This window comes from Myotis daubentonii, chromosome 15, assembly GCF_963259705.1.
Source record: "Myotis daubentonii chromosome 15, mMyoDau2.1, whole genome shotgun sequence".
In the NCBI taxonomy this organism is placed as follows: Eukaryota; Metazoa; Chordata; class Mammalia; order Chiroptera; family Vespertilionidae; genus Myotis; species Myotis daubentonii.
This window is the reverse complement of record NC_081854.1, coordinates 4,640,663-4,660,133: the sequence shown is the minus strand read 5'-3', so window position 1 is coordinate 4,660,133 and position 19,471 is coordinate 4,640,663. Positions and strand designations below refer to the sequence as shown.

Here is a 19,471-nt window from a genome sequence, read left to right as displayed (position 1 = left end):
GGATCTAAAAAAGCACATGCCCAGCTCAATCCCCAGGGTGGGCTTGCAGGAGGAAGCCAATCAATGATTATCTCTCATCATTGATGTTTCTATCCCTCTTCCTTCCTCTCTGACATCAATAAAAATATGTTAAGAAAAAGAAAAAAAAGAATCCATTTTAGGATGGTTTTATATAACAGATAATGAACTTGAGACTGTTGAGGACTGAAATGTGTCCCCTGAAAAATGGATATTTTGAAGCCCTATCCCCCAATATGTCTGTATTTGTAGATAGGGTGCTTAGGGAGGTCATTAAGATTATATGAGGTCACAAGAGGGGGTGTCCTCATCTGATAGAAGTGTGGTCCTTATGAAAGGAGATCACATAACCTGTCTGTACATATTCTTGAATTTTTCCATAGATAATATTATCAGGAAAGGACAGTTCAATGTCTTTTTAAAAAAATATATTTTATTGATTTTTCACAGAGAGGAAGGGAGAGCTATAGAGAGTTAGAAACATCGATGAGAGAGAAACATCGACCAGCCGCCTCCTGCACGCCCCCCACTGGGGATGTGCTCACAGCCAAGGTACATGCCCCTGACCGGAATCAAACCTGGGACCCCCCAGTCCACAGGCCGACGCTCTATCCACTGAGCCAAACCGATCAGGGCTTAAAAAATATTTTTAATGATTTTAGAGAGGGACAGAGAGAAACATCAATCATGAGAAAGAATCATTGATCGGCTGCCTTTGGCACACTCCCTACTGGGGATAGAACCCACAATCCAGGCTTGTGCCCTTTACTGAAATCGAACCCAGGACACGTCAGTCTGCAGGCCCCCAACTCTATCTGCTGAGCCAAACCAGGTAGGACAATTTGGTAATCTTTCAAACAAGGATTCTTCCTTCTTCCTCTGACAATAATTTTTTGTATTTATTTTTTGTCTAATATATTAGGAAAGCTTTTGTTATAGAACCATCTTGTTTAAATGTGTATCACAAAATTGTTTTTATGGAACAAGTGGACATGTTTAATGAACTTATAACTGTTACTAAAGGTCTTTCTATCTCCCATAATCATCAGAGTACACATAATGGAGATAGAAGTTATCAATGGATTGAACATTGGAAAAACATTAAACTAGAGTCATATTTTAATCATTGGACAAGTGAGCTGGCATAGGAGCATCATAAAAGAGGAAAAGTCTTTGACCAAATGTCCAATCACAATATACGTCAGGTTATTCCTGTGAGGATGAGATGGTCCCTGTGAGGCTGAGACTGCCCCTGCGAGGCTGTGACGGCCCCTGTCAAGCCAGCTGAACCGTGCGAGCCTCCCAGATGTCTTCGTGGATGGCCCTCGAATCAGCGCGCAGCCCCAAGCACAACTATCACCCGAAGGGTGAGGGGGCAAGAGCAGTTGTAGTGTTGCTTTCTCCTCACTTTTGGTAGCAAAATCCTCATTTTAAACATAAGAGGACACATTATTTTAAAAAGCCGTTTCGTGTCCCCGTACCCTTTCTGAGTAGAGTGAGAACAAGTTGTGAGAGACCTTTCCGAACACAGGGACATGTCGTGGATGGAAATAGCTACATTTTCCATGTGTATGACCTTTGACCCGGCAACAAAAAGCATACACCTATGGGTGAGAACAGTAGGGGTGGGGGTAAGGGCAGAGGGTGGGGTGGGAACTGGGTGGAGGGGAGCTATGGGGAGAAAAGGGAACAACTAATCTGAACAATAAAGATTTTTTTTTAAAAAAAAGATTTATTCTCTGACATAATACTGCTAATATATAAAAGGTGTCGCTTTGATAATGTACACTTAATGAAAGCCTTGAAATTTGAGGAAGAGTGTGATGACAACAGAGGATATTAATATAAACAACTAATCTGGAAAAATTATCATAATAAATTTCTTTTTACCTAAAGAGGTCAAGTATATTATGAATTTGGGAAACCTCCCAATTTAAAGTCAATTTCATTGGCAGATCAGTGTGTTTGTGCATGTGAAGGTTGAAAACAAATTTTTACTGTTATGCATTCTTGGAAAGGAAATCTGGAAAAACTAGGAATTCCCATAGTCTGTAATGTAAATAATTTGTGTTGTTTAAAATGCAGGGTGGAATTAAACTTTGTCAATTATTTCTTTTTTTTCTTTTTTCCTGGCATAAGCTTTTTTTAAAAAAAATTAAATATTGGAGAAGTTCTCTCACTGCTGACACAGCTGATTCTCATAGCCACTTGGCCTGGAGGTCAAACCCTCCCTGGAATTAGCTACAACAATCAAGATTTATCTATAAGACTGCGAACAAAGACCACTAGGGGGTGCACCAAGGAAGCATAACAAAATGCGGAGACAAAGAAACAGGACAAAATTGTCAATGGAAGATATAGAGTTCAGAACCACGCTTTTAAGGTCTCTCAAGAACTGTTTAGAAGCTGCCGATAAACTTAATGAGATCTACACGAAAACTAATAAGACCCTCGATCTTATATTGGGGAACCAACTAGAAATTAAGCACACACGGACTGAAATAACGAATATTATACAGACGCCCGACAGCAGACCAGAGGAGCCCAAGAATCAAGTCAATGATTTGAAATGCGAGGAAGCAAAAAACATCCAACCGGAAAAGCAAAATGAAAAAAGAATCCAAAAATGTGAGGATAGTGTAAGGAGCCTCTGGGACAGCTTCAAGCGTACCAACATCAGAATTATAGGGGTGCCAGAAGATGAGAGAGAGCAAGATATTGAAAACCTATTTGAAGAAATAATGACAGAAAACTTCCCCCACCTGGTGAAAGAAATGGACTTACAGGTCCAAGAAGCGCGGAGAACCCCAAACAAAAGGAATCCAAAGAGGACCACACCAAGACACATCATAATTAAAATGCCAAGAGCAAAAGATAAAGAGAGAATCTTAAAAACAGCAAGAGAAAGAAACTCAGTTACCTACAAGGGAATACCCATACGACTGTCAGCTGATTTCTCAACAGAAACTTTGCAGGCCAGAAGGGAATGGCAAGAAATATTCAAAGTGATGAATACCAAGAACCTACAACCAAGATTACTTTATCCAGCAAAGCTATCATTCAGAATTGAAGGTCAGATAAAGAGCTTCACAGATAAGGAAAAGCTAAAGGAGTTCATCACCACCAAACCAGGATTATATGAAATGCTGAAAGGTATCCTTTAAGAAGAGGAAGAGGAAGAAAAAGGTAAAGATACAAATTATGAACAACAAATATGCATCTATCAACAAGTGAATCTAAGAATCAAGTGAATAAATAATCTGATGAACAGAATGAACTGTTGATTATAATAGAATCAGGGACATAGAAAGGGAATGGACTGACTATTCTTGGGGGGGAAAGGGGTGTGGGAGATGTGGGAAGAAACTGGACAAAAATCGTGCACCTATGGATGAGGACAGTGGGTGGGGAGTGAGGGCGGAGGGTGGGGCGGGAACTGGGAGGAGGGGAGTTATGGGGGGGAAAAAAAAGGGAACAAATGTAATAATCTGAACAATAAAGATTTAATTAAAAAAAATTAAATATTGTTCAGATTATTACAGTTCCTCTTTTTTCCCCCCATAGCTCCTCTCCACCCAGTTCCCACCCCACCCTCTGCCCTTTCTGTCCCCCCCCCACTGTCCTCATCCATAGGTGTAAGATTTTTGTCCAGTCTCTTTCCCGCACCCCCCACACCCCTCCCCCTCCCCCCGCTAGAATAGTCAGTCCACTCTCTTTCTATGCCCCTGATTCTATTATATTCACCTTTCAGTCCGCAGGCTGATGCTCTATCCACTGAGCCAAACTGGTTAGGGCTCCATTGTCAGTTTTATGGAGGAAATTCACTAGAATGTGGAAAGTTGGAGATCACTTTTATCACATTTCTGGAGGTTGCATTTGCCCCTGTTGATTGTATCCTCTCCCACAGAGAAGGCTCCTGTTTGATGCAGGTCAGGCTTCATCAGGGTTTATGTCGGGGCATTCCCCTCCGTTCCATTGGTGTATGGATCTGTGTTAATACAGTATCACACCTCCTTGCTTACTCTTGCTTTGTAAAGTGTTGTTCAATGTAAAAAAGCGAGTCTTCCAACTTATCTAAATCGAAGTACTTAGCCTCTCCCGAATCTCCTTTGCTTAAATTACAGCCAAAATCGCCTTGGAATTTCTATATGTAATCAACTTACTGTGTAGAACACTTGGACATATTAAGGAATATCTTTCAGTTTACTTGTGTCTGCTTTCTTTAAGATTGTTTTGTCATTTTCAGTGTTTCTTTCACCGTCTTTGTACAATGGATTGTTTTTGTGTTTACGTATTTATTATATTTGGTGTGTTATCTGGCTTTGGTTGGCAATACTAAGGGGTGATAATTTCTTGGCCTAAAGCAATTAATTACTTACATAGGTAAAACATAATCCTCTGTTCTGACTTATTGTAAATTAGAGGTTTCTAAACAGGTCATATCTTTGAAATAAATAAAGATTTATAAAGCTCAAAGGAATAACTATATTCATAAAAATACTGGAAAATAATCAAAATTTTAAAAATGGTGATGGGACGAAGTAAACTGATAATACTTATGATTCTTATAAATCTGTTTAAAATATTGTTGATTTTTAAGTGTTTTGTTTCCCAAATATAAGGAAAAGTAACAGGAGACATTCTATATTTATATCAATGTCCCATTAACTAGGTCAGTGATGGCGAACCTTTTGAGCTCGGCGTGTCAACATTTTGAAAAACCCTAACTTAACTCTGGTGCCGTGTAACATATAGAAATTTTTTGATATTTGCAATCATAGTAAAACAAAGACTTCTATTTTTGATATTTATTTTATATATTTAAAGGCCATTTAGCAAAGAAAAATCAACCAAAAAAATGAGTTTCTGTGTCACCTCTGACACCCGTGGCATAGGTTCGCCATCACTGAACTAGGTTATAGGGACTACTAAAGCAAAAATATTCATTTAACAATGCATTGAAAGCCCTAACTGGTTTGGCTCAGTGGATAGACCCTGGGCCTGAAGGGCATGTACACTGGTTGCCGGCACATCCCCCGTAAAGGGTGTGGGGGGGTCAGCTGATTGATGTTTCTCTCTCATCGATGTTTCTGACTATCCCTCTGTAAAAAATCAATAAGATATAAAAAAAATTATCTTAAAAAAAATGCATTGCAGGAACACAAAGACTTCAAAGACCACAACTTACAACCAGGAAATGTTTATCCCTTGAAAAATACATGAATTAAAATCTGTTTCCTGCACTGTTGGATGGGATCTTATCAGGTGCCCGACCATGAATGGATAACTGGGTCTGTCTCTGACACCCCAGTCCACCTGCTTCCCTAAGTCAAGCTGCCTCTCCCTTCAGTTCGGGAGACAGGGAGGGGCTGAGAGAGCAGGCTGCCCTTCCCCTCCCCCCTCCTCACTGAGGGTTTAAGGATCCAGGTTAATCGCAGGCAGAATGTTTCTGGTTTCAAACCCGACCAGCCCGACTGTTGAGTTCCCTGTAACTTCACCGTAAGAATGTGCTCCCGGCTTGTGAAGATCCTGGGAAAGACCCCTCCCTGGGACACCTGCAGCTGAAGGGCAGACCAGCCAGTAGCTCTAAGCACAGCCTCTGGGAGCTGGGAAACTTCTGTGTGAATTCCAGGTTCCTCTTCCCCTTTTTATGCTTTTGCCACAGCTGCCATTTACTCGCTAGCACCCTAATAAAGGAACAGCCCCTCTATCTGGGGTGCCCTGTGCCATCAGCGGGCCCCTGGCCCTTTCCTCCCTTTAAAGGAGTAAAATAAAGGCCCTCTCTCTGCTCCTGTCTCTTCTCTCCCTTGTGAATCCTTTCGCAGCCGCGTCCCCAGCCAAAACCCTGACAGTGACGTGGGAAACTCCCCCAGGAAGGGCTGTCCCTGTGGGAGGAGGTGCGGGACCCGGGGCTGCCCCCTCGCTCCTGCCCCGCCCTCCCCCCTCCGTCCCTGCACAGGCCTGGCCGCCCGGCTCGGCCCCGCCCCCATCGCGGAGCCGCTCAGCTCAGGCTCTGGCCCCGCCCACCCCGCAGGGAGGCGCCTGCGCAGTTCCTTGCAGACGCGGAAGCGGCTGTGGAGGGGAAGGTGGCGGTTCCCCTGAGGAGGGTGTTTGTCTTTAAAGCTGACGCTCCCCGTCCCCCTCCCCGCAGGGAAGGCTGAGGGCGCTGCCGGCGCTGAAGTCCTTGTTGGGGTCCCCGCCCCGGAGCCTCTCTCAGCGGTGAGTCCGGTCCCGGGAGGCTGCGCGGTGCGGGCGCCACGTTCCTTTGGGAGGAAACGGAGGCCCCGGCCCGGGGTCTCTCCGCCTGTGGCTGTGGCCACCGCCTGCCGCGCGGTTTTCCCGCTGAAAACCGTTCCCGGGGCCGCCGGTGCTCCCCGCGGGGCTGAGAGTCTGGGTCAGGGGGTTCCCGCCCTTTGCGCCCCTCCCGCCGCCCGGCGCTTTCCGCCCAAAGAGCCCGGATGGCTCCCGGCCTGGGGGTCTGCACCCCCCTCCTAGGCCCACCCCCATTTAATAAGCGGTCTGCCTGCCCGGGGAGCACAGTGTCCATGGGGGGCGGGGCTCAGGGGGAAAGACGCGGTGTCCCCCGAAGAGGTGACCTGCCTGCAGGGAGGGGCTTTGTGGGCGCGGTGACTGCGGGGGGCGGGGACCCAGGCTGCGGGGTCAGGGGAGGGAGTGAGAGACAGACACGTGGGCGGGAGGAAGGGCAGCGAGGGGTCCACAGAGAGGGGCCCATAGGGGGTGTGGGGGGGACTGGACGGCGACGGTAGGAGTGAGGGGGTCACTCGGGAAAGTGGCCTGAGGAGGAAGGAAGTGGAGGAACAGGGAGGAGGGGGGATGAGACAGAGGCGGTCACAGGCAACCAGGCCGGCAGGGGAGGGCAGTTTTGGGGATCAGGCAGGCAGGTTGTGAGCGGTTAGGAGTCAGAGTCTTGGATTGTGAGAGGGACGTCCGACTGCCGATTTAAGTATAATAATAAAAGGGTAATATGCTGGTTAGACCAGACATCTTCCAGACAACCATCTGGACATCCTTCTGGACAAAGCCACAGTGGTGGGGGCGGAGGCATGTGTGGTTGGGGGCAACCAGTCTGGCAGGAGAGGGCAGTTAGGATGGCAGTTAGGGGCCACAAGGCAGACGGTTGAGGGCAGTTAGGGGGGACCAGGCCGGCTGGGGAGAGCAGTTAGGGGGATCAGGCCAGCAGGGGAGGGCAGTTAGGGGGATCAGGCCAGCAGGGGAGGGTCGTTAGGGGCAACCAGGCCAGCAGGGGAGTGCAGTTGGGGGTGACTGGGCAGGCAGGGGAGGACATTTAGGGGGATCAAGCTGGCCGAGGAGGGCAGTTAGAGGGATCAGGCAGGTAAGGACAATGGTTAGGGCATGCATGCAGGTGTTCAGATAGGAGCCAGAGGTCCCGCATTGCGAGGGGAAAGTCTGACTGCCTGTTTAGGCCCGAATCATATGGGATTGGGTCTAAACTGTCAGTCAGATATCCCCCAAGGGGTCCCGGATTGGAGAGGGTACAGGTCAGACTTAGGGACCCCCTCCCCCACCCCCCGCACAAATTTCATGCACCAGGCCTCTACTTTTATAATAATTTGCTTCCAATTGCAACTCTTATTCACTCAGAGGGGAGAGACTTGTCTGTTGCTCATGTGTCATTCCTCGGATGGCAAGGAGGAGGTGACCTGGGTTTGTCACCACTTGATGCCTTTTCACGGAATATTAGAAGCCTTAGCTTTGTTGCTGTGGTGTTTGTGTCTCTCTCTGTGTGTGCTGCTTCCATGGATTTACTTTTTCTATGTCTGACACTTAATTTATTATTTAAAAACATCCTGAGATAAATTCTCTGGGTTTTCCCAGATCCCCTGAGGAGCTTCTAGAAATGCTTTCAGGTGGGCTTTCCCCCATGGAGGTGGACAGCTGCTCTGGGTGGGGCCTCATTGGTTACTGAGGGCCTCCAGGTGATGGAAGGCGAGGACAGGGATTAGCAGGAGGGTTGCAGGATGCCTTTGTGAGAGTGGGGAGCAGGCTTTGTTCAAGGGAGTTAAGGGGGTGCTCTGGGGCATTGGGACAGCAGCTCACATTCTCATTTCTGTAGGAGGTTGTGGAAGTCTTTGAAAGGAGAGACACATGAAGAGACACATTCAAAATTTCACAGTGTGGTCTCCATGTAGAACTCACTGTTCCTCACTCTCTCCTGTGACCGAGGACAGGAGGGCGTGGCCTTTTCCTAATTTCCAGGTCCTTCTGACTGTGAATGTGACGTGAGCTGATTAACAGGCTGTGACTCCTCAACATAGTGTCACCTGAGGAAACATCCCAGACCCGGATCAGGACCACGATCAAATGGCTGCTTCTCAGGTAAAAGATGTGTCCTTGGTAACGGGCTGTTTGCTTTTCTGTGAACATCTGTGTACATATTTCTCTTTCCCTTCCCACACCTGTGTCCCCTCTGCTGCCTGTTACAGTCTGTCTTGTTACCCACAGTGGGCTGACTCAGTGCTGCTCTCCCTCTGCTCCGTCATTCCTCAACCCCCCATTCTGTCCCTGCACTCCCTCCCCCAATTCTTCACCTTGAACCAGTCTCTCTACCTGAAGTGCCTCCCCTTTCTTGCCTCCACTTCTGTTCACCAGGACCCCTCTCCCTCTCAGTCCCCTTCATCTCTCTGGGGCTCCTTCCTCTCCTCCATATTTCTCTACTTTTGGTGTTCTTGCCTTTCCAGGTTTTTTTCCTTTCCTTATTTGTTTCCTTTTTTATTTTTTTTCCCAAATATATTTTTATTGATTTTTTACAGAAAGGAAGGGAGAGGGATAGTTGTTAGAAACATCCTTGAGAGAGACACATCGATCAGCTGCCTCCTGCACACCTCCTATTGGAGATGTGCCCACAACCAAGGTATATGTCCCTGACGAGAATCAAACCCGGGATCCTTCAGTCCGCAGGCCGACACTCTGTCCACTGAGCCAAACCGTTCAATTCCTTTTTCCTTATCATAGTCAGTGTCAGCAATTTCTATATTTCCCTCTCTCTTTTTTAATGTATGTTTTTATTGATTTCAGAATGTAAGGAATAGGGAGAGAGTGAGAGAGAGAAACATCAATGAGCAGAGACAATCATTCATCAACTGCCTACTGCATTCCCTCCACTGGGTATCCAGTCTGAAACCTTGAGTGTGCCCTGACCAGGAATGGAAACCTGCCCTCCTGGTTCACGGGTCAACACTCTATCTCTGAGCCTCACTGGCCAGGCCCTATTTCTCCTTTTTCCTAGAGCCTTCTCTGCCTTTATATTATGCAGCCTCCCCAAGGTCAGGAAGCATTCCCTCCTTTAATTAACAACTTTCAACTATTCAGAACATCCCTTTTGTGACAGATCCACCTGGAAAGGCAGGCATGTCTAACATCCCTATTGGGATGGGGTCAGAGGCTCTTGTGTCTTGAGGAAGGGAAATGTAGGTTTTAGATTCAAGTGGCTGCCGCATCAGCTCTTGGTCAGGGGTAAGAAAATGCACATTTTACTGCTCAGGATAGCCCAGAAAGTTCAGAAAGAAGAGTAAATAGTAAATAGAAGTGTCTTGCTCACTAGATTAGCATGAAATACTTAGCAGGTAAATATTCTATTAGCTTACAGAACATGAGAGGTATCTGTGGATTGACACTTGGAAAAATTAATGTTTATTTGTGATCATTTCCACATAATTCCTTCTTTATTGAGGTATATTTGGAAGTAATGTCACAGCAGTGGTGACCTGACGTTCTCAGGAACAAGGGTATAGTAGCGATTTAATGAAATTTGTGCAAAGACCATCACTTCACATCTGGAAATGTCCCTCTTCTTAGTTTGCGTTTCCTTTGGAAAATGAAGGACTTACTTTTATTTCCTACAGATGATTGGCTTTTGCATGGGAGCTTTAACTAATCAGGTTTGATTCTTTAAATTTTCATTATATTCTATACTTCCATCATGAACATACCCTATATGATCACTTTTTGTATTTTCTAGGAAGTTTCCAAGAATGATATTATTAATGTATGTTCAATTTCATTAAATTTCTACGAAATAGCTCTCCACTAATGACACATAAAAATGTTGAAGGAATTGTACTGATAAGAAAAATTAGTTGCCGAAACCGGTTTGGCTCAGTGGATAGAGCGTCGGCCTGCGGACTGAAGGGTCCCGGGTTCGATTGCGGTCGAGGGCATGTACCTGGGTTGCGGGCGCATCCCCAGTGGGAGATGTGCAGGAGGCAGCTGATCGATGTTTCTCCCTCATCGATGTTTCTAGCTCTCTATCTCTCTCCATTCCTCTCTGTAAAAAATCAATAAAATATATTAAAAAAAATAAAAAAGAAAAATTAGTTCCCCCAGGCTGGTGTGGATTAGGTTTCAATTCTTGGTCCAAGTCCTGGGCAAGTAGTTCCTGGGTATCTGTGGTAGGCAGTGAATACATATATCTCTGTGTCTCTTTCAAATTGATGTTTCTCTCTATCTCTCTCGGTCTCTCTCTGTCTCTGTCTCTGTCTCTCTCTGTCCTTTTCACCCTCTACCTCCCTGCCTTCCACTCTCAAAAACTCAATGGAAAAAAATCTCCCCACGTGAGGGTTTACAACCACAAAAAGGAAACTAGATTTAACTTGTTTTGTATACTTATGTTTCTCTCCTTATCCTATATAATAAAGAGCTAATATTCAAATGGTCTTCACGCCCTCATGCCATCAGTCTGTGATGCCTTCACGCTGTCACAATCCATCACCAGGAGGTTGCATGCGTGTGGAGCCATGGAGGCGGATCCCGATGTCGTGGCAAGGTTGGGGGTCCCCCTGAGGCCGCGCCCCCTACCACAGCACTGGGATGGGAGGCTGGATCCCCCACCTGGCAGAGCTTGACTTGGATGGGGCCGGCTGGGTCTAGGTGTTGCCCAATGGAGGTGGGTCCAGCCGGACACTTCTGTTATAGAGAAAGGGCAAATAGCAATATTAAAATATTACCTCTAATTTCCTTTTAATGTGCACGAATTTCATGAACCGGGCTACTAGTTTGTTTATAAAACACAAAGAGGATCATACACAAATAGATTCATGAGATTTACAGAATCACTAAACCATCTTGATTTCATAGTTGTAAAATGTGTGTCTCTGTGCTTTAATTGTTAACATTATTTTTTCAGCTATTTTTTCGTTTTTTTTCTCAAGTACATATTTATCTATTTCAGAAATGAAGGTAGAGGTAGAGAGAAATAGAAATATCAATGAATGATGAGAGAGCAATATTGATCGGCTGCCTCCTGCACACCCCACACTGAGGATTGAGCCCATAACCTGGTCATGTGCCACGACCAGGAATCTAATCATTGACCTCTTGGTGCATGGTTCAGTGCTTAACCACTGAGCAACACCAGTGGACCAAGCAGAATAATCTTGTTCTAAGATTATTCATAGTGTATTTCTAAATAGGATTGTAGTTCCTATGTGTCCTATTTCATGAGAACTGAATTCCATTAACAAACCATTTTAGTTCAAAGTTCCATATGAATTTTTTCTTGTGTTTTCTTTTTCTGAGTATTCAAATGTATGGCACATGATGCAGAAACATTGGCATCACAGGTAAAAAGTGATCTTGTGACACATGTGGAAAACACAGGCCCCCATCTCAGAACCTGGATCAGAATCTGTGTCTCTAAAGAAGTTCATTTCTTTTCTTTTTTTCTTTTTTTAAAAAAATATATTTTATTGACTTTTTCCAGAGAGGAAGAGAGAGGGATAGAGATTTAGAAACATTGATGAGAGAGAAACATTGATCAGCTGCCTCCTGCACACCCCCCAACTGGGGATGTGCCCGCAACCAAGGTACATGTCCTTAACCGGAATCGAACCTGGAACCCTTGAGTCCACAGGCCGATGCTCTATCCACTGAGCCAAACCGGTTCGGCAGAAGTTCATTTCTTTGTGGTCTACTTCACACTTGAGAAGTCCTTGTACTTCCAAGTGAGCATGACATTTCCAGCTGAAAATGACATACACCACTGACGCTGAGCAATGCAAACACAGCATTCAGAAATCTATATGCCTGTGTCCATACCTTTATTTTATTATTTATTTATTTTAAAATATATTTTTATTAATTTTTGAGAATAAAAGAGAGAGAGAGAGAGAAACATCAATGATGAGAGAGAATTATTGATCGGCTGCCTCCTGCTCACCCCCTACTGGGGATCGAGCGTGCAACCAGAATTAATCCCGCGACTTTTTTTTTACTATTTTTTATTTTGTTTTGTTTTGTTTTATTTTATTTATCCTCATCTGATATTTTTCCATTGATTTTTAGGGAGATTGGAAGAGAGTGGGAAACACAGAATCATCGATGTGAGAAAAACACATCGATTGGTTGCCTCCGACTAAAGCACGTGCCCTGACCAGGATCTAACCCAGGACCCTTTGGTCCGCAGGCTGGTGCTCCATCCACTGAGCCAAACCGGCTAGGGCAATCCCGGGACTCTTAAGTGCCTAGTCTGACACTGTATCCACTGAGCCAAACTAGCCAGGGCTTTACCTTAATTTTAAAGTTTTTTTCCTGTAAACGTAAATCTATATCTGGAATGTGTTGATATATGTCATCCTCATTTGTCAGTGTTCGAAATCATATCAAGGAAAGTTACTGGGGCAAAGTGATCTTATGGGTGATTCAGGATACTCCCGTAGGTCCCAACCTCTTTTCCTAAGACTGTTTTAATGTTGCGTGACATTGTGAACTCTTCTGGTGACCTCTTGGTAAATATTTATTTTCTTTCAGGGACCGTTGAACTTCAGGGATGTGGCCATACATTTCTCTCAGCAGGAGTGGGAATATCTGGACCCAGCTCAGCGGAAATTGTACCTGGAGGTGATGGTGGAGAACTGCAGCAACCTGGCCTCCCTGGGTGAGGATGACTTCCTTCCCTAGTTCCTACTCCACCTGCAGGGTTTTCCTTTATTATTTTAACATCTCTAGGTGCTTTTGCTTTCTCTTTTAAATTCTTGTTCTCAAGGGACAAATTGAGCCCTAACTCCTTTGGCTCAGTGGATAGAGCGCTGGTCTGCAGACTGAAATGTCCTAGGTTTGATTCTGGTCAGGGATGATTTCAGGGTGGCTGGCTTGCTCCCTAGTGGGGGGCGTGCAGGAGATATCCTGTCAGTGATTCTCATCATTGATGTTTCTCTTTCTCTCCCTCTCCATTGCCTCTGAAACCAATAAAAAAATATATATTTTTAAAAACGAACAAATTGGGGGTCCTTACGATATAAAAGAAAGGCTTTTTGATGTATGTGAATTAAGAACTCAGTGTTTGCACACATTACGTGTTGTCTACACTTATTAAGGTACTATCAGAAAAGAATATTTTAGGAAATCATTTTCTAGAATATTGTAATATTCTACCACGTCTTCTGGCCAGATGACAGTCTGGATTGCAAATGGGAAAGCCTCTATAAAAATTCACACTCCATTTTCTTTTTTTTTTTCTTTTTTTCCCATTTTTTTTTCCATTTTCTTTTATTGTTTGATTTTTTTTAAGATTTTGTTGAATTCAGGGAGGAAGGACGAGTTAGGAGAGATAGAAACTTCAGCTGGGCATTAATTGATTTTTTTTAAAAATAAATTTTATTGATTTTTTTACAGAGAGGAAGGGAGAGAGATAGAGAGCTAGAAACATCGATGAGAGAGAAACATCGATCAGCTGCCTCCTGCACACCCCCCACTGGGGATGTGCCCACAACCCAGGTACATGCCCTTGACCGGAATCGAACCTGGGACTCTTCAGTCCACAAGCCAACGCTCTATCCACTGAGCCAAACCGGTTTCGGCAATTGATTTTTTTTATATGTGCCCTGACCATATGTGTTCTCTGTATAAATGGCCGGATATGGAATCACTGGTTTCCTGGTATCTTTAGTAAGTATTGGAAAATCATTGTGTTTTGTTAGTGGCTGCACCAATGTATTTATAATGTTGCTGACAGTACATCACTGTTCTCATTTCTCCACTTAATTGGTAATACTTGTCATTTTTTATTGATTTATGGATGATTGGCATCCTGTTAGGTGTTCGGTGGTATTTCAGGTGGTCTCCATTTACATTTCTCTGATGATGAATGAGTTGAACAGTTTAACATCTTTTAATATGTCCATTGGGAATCTTTATATCCTGTTTGGGAAATGTCTATTCAGGTCCTCTGCCCATTTTTCCATCATATTGTCTTTTTGCTGTTAAGTTGTGTGAGTTCCTTAGATATTTTGCATCTTTAGCTTTTGAGGATGTAACATGACTTTTGTTGTTGCTGTTTCTCGGTGGTTTCTTTGGTATGCCAAACTTATTCTTTTTTTTTTTTTTTTTAAATATATTTTATTGATTTTTTACAGAGAGGAAGGGAGAGAGATAGAGAGTTAGAAACATCGATGAGAGAGAAACATCGATCAGCCGCCTCCTGCACATCTCCCACTGGGGATGTGCCCGCAACCCAGGTACATGCCCTTGACCGGAATCGAACCTGGGACCCTTCAGTCCGCAGGCCGACGCTCCATCCACTGAGCCAAACCGGGCTCGGCCAAACTTATTCTTTTGTAGTCTCATTTCTTTTTTTTTAGCTTTTTTGTTATGCTTGAAAAGATACATACAAACCAGTATTTAAAAAAAAAAAAACAAAAAAAACAAACCAGTATTTTCCAGAGTGATGGTAAAGTTCATTGACTATGATTTCTTCCAATGCTTTCATTGCCTTCAGGTCTCGAATTTTAGATGTTAATCCATTCTGATTTCATTTTGGTTAGTGGCCTATTAATGGAGTCTAGCTTTATAATTTTTTAAAAAATATATACTTTATTGATTTTTTTTACAGAGAGGAAGGGAGAGGGATAGAGAGTTAGAAACATCAATGAGAGAGCAACTCGATCAGCTGCCTCCTGCACACCCCCTACTGGGGCTGTGCCCGCAACCAAGGTACATGCCCTTGACCAGAATCGAACCTGGGACCTTTCAGTCCGCAGGCCGCTGCTCTATCCACTGAGCCAAACCGGCTAGGGCAAGTTTTATAATTTTTGCATGTACCTGTTTTGTTTTTGTTACACTACTTCTTGAAGAATCTGTCTTTCCCTTTTGTGTGGTCTTGCCTTCTATCTTACACATTAGTTAACCATATAGCTTTGGACATTTTAAAAGTTGTGTTACTTCTTTTTTCATGTTGATTTGTAAAAGGTCTGTATAAATTATAGCTGTTAACTACTTATCAGATAATATGCTTTGGAGACCTTTTTTCCCATTTCCCTGCTTGTATTTTGAGTGCACGGACAATTTCCTTTAATGTGAAGTTATTTTAATATGGGGTTTAATGCCTTTTTAAATAAATTCTTTATTACTTAAGGTATTACAAATGTGTCCTCATCCCCCCCATTAACCCCCATCCTACCCACCCCGCCCTCACTCATGCTCTCATCCCCCTGTTGTCCATGTCCATTGGTTTGGCTTATATGCATGCATACAAGTCCTTTGGTTGATCTCTTCCCCTTACCCCCTCCCTCCCCTACTTTCCTTTTGGGGATTGATAGTCTGATCGCTGTTTCTCTGTCTTTGGATCTGTCCCTGTTCATCAGTCTATGTTGTTCTCTGTATTCCACAAATGATTGAGATCATGTGGTATTTATCTTTATCTGACTGGCTTATTTCACTTAGCATAATGCTCTCCAGTTCCATCCATGCTGTTGCAAAAGGCAAGAGTTCCTTCTTTTTTACAGCAGCATAGTATTCCATTGTGTAGATGTACTACAGTTTTTTAATCCACTCATCTGCTGATGGGCACTTAGGCTGTTTCCAAATCTTAGCTAGGGTGAATTGTGCTGCTATGAACATAGGGGTGCATATATCCTTTCTGATTGGTGTTTCTGGTTTCTTGGGATATATTCCTGGAAGTGGGATCACTGGGTCAAATGGGTGTTCCATTTTTAGTTTTTTGAGGAAGATCCATACTGTTCTCCACAGTGGCTGCACCAGTCTGCATTCCCACCAGCAGTGCATGAATGTTCCTTTTTCTCCACATCCTCTCCAGCACTTGTTGTTTGTTGATTTGTTGATGATAGCCATTCTGACAGGTGTGAGATGATACCGCATTGTCGTTTTGATTTGCATCTCTCGTATAATTAGTGACTTTGAGCATATTTTCATATGTCTTTCAGCCTTCTGTATGTCCTCTTTCAAAAAGTGTCTATCTAGGTCCGTTGCCCATTTTTTTATTGGATTGTTTATCTTCCTATTGTTAAGTTTCATGAGTTCCCTGTAAATGTTGGAGATTAAACTCTTATTGATGATATCATTGGAAAATATGTTCTCCATGTAGTGGGTCTTCTTGTTGTTTTGTTGATGGTTTCCTTTGCTGTGCAAAAGCCTTTTATTATGATGTAGTCCCATTTGTTTATTTTCTCTTTAGTTTCCATTGCCCTAGGAGCATTATCAGAGAAGAAATTCCTTCGGCATATGTTTGCGATTTTGCTGCCTGTGGATTCCTCAAGTATTTTCATTGTTTTCCCGTCTTTCTTTTAAGTCTTTTATCCATTTTGAGTTTATTTTTGTGTATGATGTGAGTTGATGGTCTAGTTTCATCTTTTTGCATGTATCTGTCCAATTTTCCCAACACCATTTATTGAAGAGACTGTCTTGACTCCATTGTATGCTCTTGCCTCCTTTGTCGAATATTAATTGGGCATAGTGGTTTGGGTCGATTTCTGGGGCCTCTATTCTATTCCATTGATCTATATGTCTGTTCTTGTGCCAGTACCAAGCTGTTTTAAGAAAAGTGGCTTTGTAATATACAGTTTGATATCTGGTATTGAGATCCCACCTACTTCGTTCTTCTTTCTCAGGGTTGCTGCAGCTATTCGAGGTCTTTTTTTATTCCAGATGAATTTTTGGAACGTTCGTTCTAGATCTGTGAAATATGCCATTGGTAATTTAATGGGGATTGCATTGAATCTATAGATTGCTTTGGGTAGTATGGACATTTTGATGATGTTGATTCTACCAATCCATGAACACGGTATGTTCTTCCAACTGTTTATGTCTTCCTCTATCTCTTTTTTCAGTGTCCTGTAGTTTTTCACATATAAGTTTTTTACCTCCTTAGTTAAGTTTATTCCTAGGTATCTTAATTTTTTTGGTGCAATGGTAAATGGGATTCCTTTTTTAGTCTCACTTTCTGTAAGTTCACTATTGGTGTAAAGAAATGCCTTAGATTTCTTGGCATTAATTTTGTATCCAGCTACATTGCCGCATTCATTTATTAAGTCTAATAATTTTTTGATGGAGTCTTTAGGGTTTTCTATGTACAGTATCAGGTCATATGCAAATAAGGACAGTTTTACTTCTTCTCTTTCAATTTGGATGCCTTTTCTTTCTTCTTCTTGTCTAATTGCAATGGCTAATACTTCTAGTACTATGTTGAACAGGAGTGGTGAGAGTGGGCATCCCTGTCTTGTTCCTGTTCTTAGAGGAAATGGTTTTAGTTTTTGCCCCTTGATTATGATGTTGGCTGTGGGTTTGTCATAGATGGCTTTTATTATGTTGAGGTATGATCCTTCTATTCCTACCTTGCTGAGAGTTTTTATCAAGAAAGGGTGTTGAATTTTGTCGAAAGTTTTTTCTGCATCAATTGATATGACTGTGGTTTTTATCTCTCAATTTGTTTATGTGGTGAATCACGTTTATTGATTTGCGGATATTGTACCATCCTTGCATCCCTGGGATAAATCCTACTTGGTCATGGTGTATGATCTTTCTGATGTACTGCTGGATCCGATTTGCTAAGATTTTGTTGAGGATTTTGGCATCTATGTTCATGAGGGATATTGGCCTGTAATTCTCTTTAATTGTGTTGTTTTTATCTGGTTTTGGAATTAGGGTGATGCTGGCTTCATAGAATGAGCTTGGAAGTGTTCCTTCCTCTTGAATTTTTTGGAATAGTCTGAGGAGGATAGGTTTTAGTTCTTCCTTGAATGTTTGGTAAAACTCCCCTGTGAAGCCGTCTGGTCCTGGGCTTTGTTTGCTGGAAGTTTTTTGATGGCTGCTTCAATTTCTTCCATAGTTATTGGCCTATTAAGATTTTTATATTCTTCCTGATTAAGTTTTGGAAGGTTATATTTTTCTAGGAATATGTCCATTTCCTCTAAGTTGTCTAGTTTGTTGGAGTAGAGTTGTTCATAGTATTTTCTAACAATCCTTTATATTTCTGTGGAGTCTGTTGTTATTTCTCCTCTTTCATTTCTGATTTTGTTTATTTGGATCCTCTCTCTTTGTTTCTTGGTGAGCCTGGCTCGAGGTTTATCAATCTTGTTTATCCTTTCAAAGAACCAGCTCTTGGTTTTGTTGATCTTTTGTACTGTTTTTTTGGTCTCTGAGTCGTTTATCTCCGCTCTGATCTTTATTATTTCCTTCCTTCTGCTTACACTGGGCTTTTCTTGTTGCTCTCTCTCTAACTCTTTGAGTTGTAGGGTTAGGTAATTTATTCTCATTGTTTCTTGTTTCTTGCAGTAGACTTGTAGAGCTATGAACTTCCCTCTCAAGACTGCTTTCGCTGTGTCCCATACGTTTTGGATTGTTGTGTTTTCATTGTCGTTTGTTGCCATGATGTTTTTTATTTCTTCTTTGATCTCTCTGGTAACCCAGTCATTGTTTAATAGCGTGCTGTTTAATCTCCAAGTGTTTGGTTTTTTTGGATTGTTTTTATTGTAGTGGATTTCCAGTTTTATGCCATTGTGATCTGAGAAGATGCTTGATATGATTTCAATCTTCTTGCATTTGAAGAGACTTTGCCTGTGACCCGATATATGGCCTATCTTTGAAAATTACCGATGTGCACTTGAGAAGAATGTATATTCTGTAGCTTTGGGATGAAATGTTCTGAAGATGTCAATTCCATCTGATCTAGTGAGTCATTTAGGATTGATGTTTCTTTGCTGATTTTTTGTTTAGAAGATTTGTTGAATAGTGATAATGGGGTGTTAAAGTCCCCTACTATGATTGTATTGCTGTCAATCTCTCCCATGATCTCCTACAGAAAATTTCTTATGTATTTGGGTGCTCCTATATTGGGTGCATATTGTTTACCAAAGTTGTTTCCTCTTGTTGGATTACTCCCTTTAGTGTTATGAAGTGGCCTTCCTTATCTCTTTTTATGTCCTTCACTCTGAGATCTAATTTGTCAGATATAAGTATTGCTACTCTGGCTTTCTTTCCGCTTCCATTCGCCTGAAAAACCTTTTTCCATCCCTTCACCATCAGTCTGTGTGCGTCTTTTTTTCTGAGGTGGGTTTCCTGTAGACGGCAGATATATGGGTCATGTTTTCTTATCTACTCACTTACCCTATGTCTTTTGATTGGGGCATTTAATCCATGTACATTTAAAGTTATTATTGCCCTGATCTGTTTGGCTCAGTGGATA

General features: G+C 42.8%; 2 protein-coding genes and 1 pseudogene across 5 annotated transcripts in view; all 3 read left to right on the top strand.

Moving 5' to 3' along the window:
• LOC132216097 (zinc finger protein 501-like) overlaps positions 1-19,471 on the top strand; it is a 182,584-nt gene that overhangs the window by 121,635 nt on the left and 41,478 nt on the right. Inside the window, exon 4 of one of the 2 annotated variants that reach the window (XM_059665185.1) lies at positions 1,068-1,357. The exons of the other annotated variant lie outside the window; for it this stretch is intronic. Coding sequence (XP_059521168.1) covers positions 1,068-1,166 — 99 coding nt within the window. The 3' untranslated portion in view covers positions 1,167-1,357. Of the gene's footprint in view, positions 1-1,067; positions 1,358-19,471 lie in introns of those variants that run through there. 2 annotated transcript variants of the gene reach the window in all.
• The window catches only part of LOC132216070 (zinc finger protein 665-like), a 140,060-nt pseudogene continuing 126,656 nt past the window's right edge, over positions 6,068-19,471 (top strand).
• The window catches only part of LOC132216069 (zinc finger protein 501-like), a 102,049-nt gene continuing 93,552 nt past the window's right edge, over positions 10,975-19,471 (top strand). Inside the window, exons 1-2 of one of the 3 annotated variants that reach the window (XM_059665127.1) lie at positions 11,213-11,452; positions 12,805-12,931. In XM_059665127.1, the coding sequence (XP_059521110.1) occupies positions 11,381-11,452; positions 12,805-12,931 (199 nt within the window). In that variant the 5' untranslated portion in view covers positions 11,213-11,380. Of the gene's footprint in view, positions 11,453-12,804; positions 12,932-19,471 lie in introns of all 3 variants that reach the window. The other 2 variants (XM_059665126.1, XM_059665125.1) reach the window with 2 other exon arrangements.